Source organism: Trichoderma ghanense (genome assembly GCF_004382785.1).
Source record: "Trichoderma ghanense strain CCMA-1212 chromosome Unknown scaffold_4, whole genome shotgun sequence".
Classification (NCBI taxonomy): Eukaryota; Fungi; Ascomycota; class Sordariomycetes; order Hypocreales; family Hypocreaceae; genus Trichoderma; species Trichoderma ghanense.
In genome coordinates, this window is record NW_027395667.1 from 1,646,669 (window position 1) to 1,654,579 (window position 7,911).

The 7,911-nt window shown below is 52.9% G+C and overlaps 2 protein-coding genes across 2 annotated transcripts; one reads left to right on the plus strand and one right to left on the minus strand.

Moving 5' to 3' along the window:
* Window positions 1-1,791: 1,791 nt before the first annotated feature.
* On the plus strand, window positions 1,792-3,016 carry CCMA1212_004711 (uncharacterized protein; the record flags this gene model as incomplete). The annotated part of the gene is made up of 2 exons (XM_073702006.1): window positions 1,792-2,004; window positions 2,096-3,016. Coding segments are annotated over 2 exons (1,134 nt in total), but the record flags the coding sequence as incomplete, so codon positions are not given.
* Window positions 3,017-3,459: 443 nt separating this feature from the next.
* CCMA1212_004712 (uncharacterized protein) lies at window positions 3,460-4,933 on the minus strand (the record flags this gene model as incomplete). The annotated part of the gene is made up of 3 exons (XM_073702007.1): window positions 3,460-4,175; window positions 4,245-4,698; window positions 4,754-4,933. 3 exons carry the CDS (start codon window positions 4,931-4,933, stop codon window positions 3,460-3,462), a joined length of 1,350 nt encoding a protein of 449 aa, XP_073559429.1.
* Between the last annotated feature and the right edge of the window lie 2,978 nt (window positions 4,934-7,911).

The window sequence follows — 7,911 nt, forward strand, 5'->3', positions numbered from 1 at the left end:
CCAGGACGCTATGCAGTCTTGCCAATCGGCTCCGTCCGCTTAGCAGCGCCGGCTCATCTTAGCTGTAAGGCAGGTGGGCGAACCTAGCGTTGGCCACTCCAAGTAATGGTAGTCTCGTGGCGCGGCAGGAGAGGAAGCCATCTCGAGCGCTGTGAGACGGCACGAGGGCGAGACCAGCTTCTAGACCACGGAAGAGCAAGTAGAGGGCATCATTTTCGCTCTGTCCCCCACACGATGTCAGACACGACCAACCAGTACCGCCGGCATGCTTTGCGAGGAGGTCGAGTTGGCGCATCAGCAGCTCTACGAGCACACATCCTTTTTGACTCTGCACAAAGAGACGACGGAAATTTGGGGGGGAGTCAAGAAGCCGGGAAAAGGCTTGGAGACACCAAGGCGTTGGAATGAGGTATGACAGGCACGTAAGGAAGCTTGATCTCTTCTCCATTGTCACAGACAAGCATCTCGCAAGGCTACAGTCGGTCGTTCAACGGGCTGCTACAGAACCATCCTTGCCTTCACGTCGCAACCACACGAACAAGGCGAACCCAACCTCTTTTCCCTTCACGCGTTCAGCCTGCTTTTCTCTCGCCATTGTCCTCACATTTGCTAGCTTCCGACACCCGACACACAAACTTCCAAAAAGCTTCAGGGCATTGGCGGTAACCCCTCACGCTACGGAGGGGAGCTGAGCTCCTTCCTCACTCCGCTCTGTCTGTTCCGTACCTACCTTGCTAAACCCAATTCGCTTCGTCCTCCTGTCGCATCGCGATGCGTGCCTGCCTTCGCAGTGACATCAGTTCAAGTACGAGATACGTCGCTTCTAAACTTCCGTCCGCAGTGCAAACTTTGTTTTTTCCCCCTTCCCTACCTTCTTTTGTTCTCTACCTACCTACCTCACCTCCAAGCTCAACTCAAATTGTCTTACTCTTGAGTGCCCTGAACCACCAACTATGGTCGTATCACCGCTGTTCATCAAGCCAACCAAGCTGCGCTGATTTGGCGTCAACACTAAATCAACGCAAGCCATCCCCACTGCACTACTGTACGGCGGCACTCCTCTTCCATTGATGCCAAAGCACCACCACCTCCTCCCCTTCCTCCTCCACCGCCACCACACCTACAGTCACCAACCAATCCCGCCAATGGCTAGCCTAGCCAAGTGCCGTCCCATGTCGACGACCGCCTCGTCTTCACAGGCATCCGTCTCTTATCAAGGATCTCTCAGGGAGCCCAGCTTCCTTGCTGCGCTCCATCGTCCTGCTACACGGGCAGCTTTTCGGCGTCCCAATCAACGGACTCGTCATCGTCCCCATGGAGTGGCTTGATTCACATCGATGCCGCAATCACCATGGCACGGCAGTCCTGCTCTATACAGGCACCCAGACAATAGTTCCCTCATCCGGCTACACAGCTACCACTCAACGGCAGACGCTACTTACGAAGAATCTAAAAGCCAATCAACAAAGATGAAGGCTGCTTCATCTATCTGCCTTTTCTCCCCGTGATCCACCTAGTCGAGCTATTGACCAGGGCAGCCCGGGCGAACCGCTGCCCCTCCTCTGCGACAGATGCCGCTTCATCCCTCCTCCAATGGATGTCTTGGTGTGGACTTGCAGGCAAGAGAACGCCTTGCATACATGTCTCAAGATATCAAGGCTAATGCTAACTGGTATTGGAGTGATAGGGCTGCGATGATGCAAAAATGGCGTTTGGCTGCATGGCAGTGTCGGTATATTAGCCATCGCCGTCGTCTCCATCAGTGACCGTTTCCTGGAGGCGTCCTGTAGTTCCTCCTCCACCGGCAATCCTGCCCTGTGGCACACCTCCGTTGAAGTGCCGGCTATCTACAGAAACCTTGCGCATCAATTCTTGTCGTCTACACTGCCTACCATGGATCGCATACTGGACATCTTCAACTCAGCCGGCAACAACCCCAAGATCAAGAGGTCGACTGTCATGTCAAGATGCCTCTGCTCTTCAGTTGCGGCGTTCTGGGCTCATGTCAGTCCTCTCCTGCCCTCTTCAACGGCCATGATATAGTCTCCTTTTCGCGAGAAACGTCTTATTATCCGCGTGCTAAGACACATCACAGGCGCATCTTCTTGCTCACACAGACAAGGCATGGATCTATGTTGCCAACATGCCGCCATTTCGCGTCACGAAGCTTTCAAAGGATACAAGGAGGCTTTTCAGGGAGTACAAGATCCACACCAATGTTGAAACCACATTCAAAGCAATGCCCAAGCACTTGACCATGCATGGCTTCGACATTGATCTACCCTATGTACCTGAGTGCTCAGGATTCTATCCAAACATTTCATCTTCGCCGTGCTCCGAAACGTTCAAGAACCTAGATGGCTTTCCTTCAGACGCAAGCGGATACTTTATGGAATACATCCGCCCTTTGAACGAGCACCACACCAAGTATCTCATCAGACGATATTTGACCCGGAGCGCACAGGGCCAAGCTCTGAGCACCTGCCAATCCAAACACTTCCTCGCAAAGGTCTACCTGGGAGATACCAAACCATTGTCCGATCCATGGAATGCTGACCTTCACGACCGCCCGGCTTATTTGGACCACCTACTCGCGGAGCGTGTCGAGGTATCTTATCTTGCTGCCTCGATGGGTGCAACGCTCGCCATACTTCACTGGAGCTGCGGCGTTGATGCTCGAGGCGTCGAATTCGTCCTCGGAAGAGACGTTCGTGGCCACGTGCAGTTTTGGCTGATCGACTTTGCCGATTGCGCGACGTTTCCAAAGACCCCTGATGCGGCCGTCGCGCAGCTTGTGGATGCGGTGATGGACAATGAGCCGTTTTGGCCGCGTTTCATCAATATCAAAGCCCTGAGAGATCTGTGGGCATGTTTCAGAGACGCCTATCTAGAAACAAGCGCTTTCATCATGACTGAGGCGATGATTGATTTCGATAATGATGCTCTGAGAACACTGCCCTGCTTATTCATGATGGAGTTGGAAAAAATTAGAGGTTCAGGTCAACTATTGGCATAAATTGCCTCCCCTTAACTTGCCTTGTGTTTACACATTTTCTATGGTCTCGTGAATCCTTTCTCTCCCCTTTTCCTTTTATCTTCCTCTTCCCACTGTTTTTCCATTTTTTCTTTTCTTCTCTCTCTTTTTCTTCAAAGCATCGACCCTGTGCGAACTGCAAGCACATCGTGGCTACAAAAGTCGACGTCTTTAGTGTCATGCAACGACAACCATGATTATACGACATCGGCAATGAGCGGCGCAAGGCGGCGTTGATGTTCAATTCAATTTTGATTTCAAGATGTCCCATTATATTCTCGGAACACAATTTCCTATGCGAACAGACGGACGAGGCGGGGCGAACAAGAACATGAAGAACAAATACAACAGACAAACAAGCAGACAGACAGACAGACACAACCAAGACTTCTGCACTTTGTGTTTTCAAAGCATATGGCGCGCCTCTAGAAGAAGTGTCCTCCTGGTACGGCAAGAAATATTGCCATGCAAATGAAACCAAAGCCAAAGCCTGCCAGCAATGCTTGGCAGAAGATGGTATCCTGGATTTGCCTCAGAGCAGGCTCCTGAATCCAGATCTCGCGATCGAAGATCTTACGAACAAGGTGCCTTTCTTGATACTTGACCACCCAGGGCTCATCCTCATAGCTGTTGTTCGAGCCGAAGGGCTCCATACTACACATGCCGAACTCCTCGCCGTCATCCTGGGTAAATAGCTCCCATGGGCGAACGTGACGGTGATGCAAGCCGTGCAAGACAACGCACATGCCCTTGTGGGCGGCAACTAATGTGCTCATTCCCAACGCCCAGGCAATGAGCGGAAGGACTCGATAGCCGCGCGCGGCCTTGCTTAGGGTGATTATGATGGCGCTGATGAAGCCTACCAGGATGAGAGCGACACCGAGGAACCTAGCGAAATAGACACGAGGAAGGTTGCCGTTGCAGATCGACCAGCGAACGAAGTTGGGGTGTGACTGGAGTCGAAGCGCTGCGTCAACGCTCTTGAAAAGAATTCGGAAGGCTGACGGATGCGTGGTATAAGCGAGCGCATGGACGGTTGCCCTTTGCTCCCACGCAGCCAGGTTGAGCTGCCGTGGAGCGCCCTCTATGAGGTAGCTTGTGATTATGCGGTTGATCTCTTGATGGAAGGGCTGGATGGAGACTGCAGAGATGGTGGTCAACAAAAGCCTTCTTTTCATCTGTAGACCAGGTGCTTCCTCCTGTGACTTACACGGAAGTCTAGCTCCAGCCGTCTGGAAAGCATCTGCCGCCAGTGTCTTCGAACTGGCGGTGGATGTGGTGTGAGTATTGGAGTTGCCGCCGACGGTCAGTGCCTCCCATGACGCAGCCAGCGAGTCGTGATCTGAGACAGCGTTTGCAGACCTAGGAGGGGTATTGAAGGGGTTGCCCTTTCTATCGCCGGCTTGCTTTTCGAAATCGGTCCCCTCGAAGATGGCAGCCGTTGCTGCAGGCTCTCGCCTCATCTTCTCGACCTGCTCTTTGCGAACTCTGGCCACGACTTCGTCTTCCATGGCCTGTGTCCATTCTGGAGATAGAGCAACCTCACTGCTCGTGGCCTCGGCAAAACGCTTCTCATAGCTCTTGAACCAGAGGTAGAATTGGAGGTTCTCGGCCGCGTGTTCGACATAGACGAGATAGTTCATGAAGTCTCGGATGGCCATGGGCTTCAGCAAGTGTTAGGAGCAGACACTAGCAAAGAGTGATCTGGAGCGGGCTTACCGGACAAGTCCCGCCATTGATGATTCTATCAAAGCTCAAGGCATCCGGAATACCGGATGAAGCGCCAGATAATCCCGACTTGACGGATCCTTCAGCTTCTTCTAACGTCTCTCGACGCTGGCGATAGGTCTCAGCATTGACCTTCTTGGGTCGCCGATACTGAAGGGAAAGGAAGTTCATGACAATGTTTGCGGGTGCAATCTTTGATGAACAAATGGAGGATCAACGTGAGGCGATACACGGAGATGCACCGGAAAAGTCCGTCGAGTACTTATACCACTCGAACAGAGACCTGGGGATACCGATGTGTACGCGCGTATATGAATGGAATATCCCCGAGAGAGCTCAGATACAAGAGGCAAACCATCGGTGGCATACCATTATTGCTTTACACCGGAATGCGTTTATAGCTCGCAGGAGGCTTATGCAAGGAAGCAAACATGGATCCACACTCTGCCAGGACGGTGACAAACTATAGACTGCTTCCTCTCCACCCGGGAAGGTTGATGGATGAGACCTGCATCGAAATCCCAGGAAACAGAGGGGTAAAAGAAGGCATTGCTTTCAGCAGGACGGAATTACTGGCTGGGGTTGATGAAGGCTGGCCGCCACCTACATCCATGAAGCGTCCTGGGCTAACTAGCCAGGCACGACATGGACGGCGATGGTATGGCTGGCTTGGCCGATGAGTGGCCAGGAAGCATTGGCTCAGAAGCCCCGATGGCATGGCTCAAATGGCTGAAGGCTGAGATCGCCGGCACATCGAGAGATCAATGTTCCCACCCATCCAGATCCTGCCAAAGGCTGGCGCCGCCTTTCAATCCCCGAGTTGCTTGGTTCCCCCCCCCCGGCCGTGTGGAGAGCGGGACACGGCACGTGTGAGCGGTGCTGCTCCATCTTTCCCGTGCTGTTGTTTGAGCTGAGACTCGGTTGACCATCACAGACATCAAAGCGCCACCGCGCTAACCTCCTCGCTTCCTTAGCTAACTCGCGGATGGCTGCTCCGTGTACGCAGCACAGTAGCACAACGCCAGGAGGTCAAGTTCAGCTGCGCCACAGGCGAGGGTTTTCAGAACTATCTCCTCCAGAGTGGGGTAGCTGGTAAGGAAAAGGCCAAAAAAGGAGAGGGAAAAGAAAAGAAGAAAGATGGAGAGTACAATGGGAATGCCGGGAGATATCAAATTCCACCGGGGGTATCGCGGAATCGATTAGATTTCTCCGGAAAGTCGGTGCCCAGGGGAGAGAGGTGCCACTGACTACCTTCCGCAACAACTACAACAGGATGACTGGATTCCCGTAGCATTCTTGTCTTGTCCTCAGCAAGCACGCCGTTAGCACCGACGACGGGTTCAAAACAATGGGACATGCATCTGTCTCGGTCACACACCTTCAGGGAGACTTGCTTCTACCTTTTCGAGCCGCCGTGCCTTCCTTTGCTCTACATACTACACCAACGCGCCTCCAATACGCCAAAATGACGGTGTTCAGCACGGTGAAGTGATGGCATAGTCGTTCTTGAGAGAGAGACCTTACCGAGCATCTAGCGTTCCCAGTTGGACTTTTGTGGAAGCAAGAACATCAGACTTTGACATAATCAAAAGCGTGATCTCATGCTTTCCTTTGCGAAACAGCCACTCACAGCTTGCAGTTTCCGGGCTCGCATAGGGATGCCTCGATGCTTGGTTGCAGCTCCCGGTGGTTTCTAGCGTCAGGCTTCGATAAGGAGCTGGACTCGGCTAAACTTGACTGTCTTGTGTCCTTGCAAGCCGAACCGTGAGACTGCTATTCCGTCCTGGCGTCGCAAGCTCCAAAGGACCACTTGTCTCTCCCTTGCATCCGCCACAACACACTACACTGAGACGCCAGCAGCAAAGGGCATCGATTCGAGGCTCTCGCTTAGGTGTCCCCGCCAGAAGGCAGTGCTACGACCTGTCTCTGCAGTCGAGATGCCCGGCATCTGCCTTTTTCGATATTGGCGTTTGGGAAATGGAGGAAAAGGGGGCCAGAGGCGATCTCACGATGCATGCAGTGCACCTCTGCAGCTGCAGTACTCTTCACGAGAAAGGCGCCATGCATGTCGAGAAAGGTGCCATGCATTCACTGTACGGAGTACTTCGCTGTACTATGTACCAGCTCTGCCAACGGGAGATCGAACTATGGGCATCGCCGGGATGCAGCCCTAGCAAGTTTTCAGCTGAGTTAGGGACCGTTGGCTTGGATTCCGATTAATCATCTCGCGCAAGCCGATCGATCTTTGGTCAGCACTTTGCGTCGCTCTCTGGCTATCAATAGCGTATGACGACGTCCATTCACTACGAACACGAAGCACGTACAGCTGCACCGTAGCTGAATTCGGTCCTCAGTGCAGTCAAAACCCAACATCATCTAGAGAGATCGTTCTTCGAGTGGCCTTTGCCAGCTCCCGGAATCAACCGCAGCCGCCCTACCTCTGCTGTCCCCTCCAACTTTCAGTTGCGCACTAATAATATCCGGCTTTCGGCTACGAAGCCCAGAATACGATGTATCGCGTCGACTCATTGCCTTTGTGCGGAACATGTCCCGCAGCAATGCTCCGAGCTTTTTTTTTTCCTTCTTCTTCCCCATAGCATTCAGGTCGTGTTGGATGATCTGTCAGTCTCTCGTTCGAAAACAATCGCCATCTCTGTACAAGCTCCACTGATAAAGTCTTGAGATGTCGCCGACCTCCAGGGATGACACACAATCAAGTGTCCCCCACTAGACCTGACTGCTCCGCACCACACTTCAGGAGGTGTCTTGGCTGGAACCGTTGTGCAGTTCACCGTCATGACCGCAGTCGCCAATCAGCCGCCGCCCACAGGACATCACCCCTTGATATCGCTCTAGGCCGCATGGTCCTGAGCTTTCGATAGTGTATGCAGGGAGAGATGCGGCGAAAACTCGAGCGTCAGAGTATGGCTTGGTGGTGCTGTTTTGCCGCCTATTGGACCCGGACATTGAAAGATTTTTCGAAATAGCTGGCCACCAGGCTGCTCCCTTTGCAAAAGATGACGGCACCGAGTGCTGAGACTTGCTGGGATATCAGAAAGGTCCAGAGCAATTCTGTCATAATCGACAGACACAACCTCGACTCCGACTAGTCGACTGAGATTTTTTCTCCAGAATATGTCTCTCTTTTC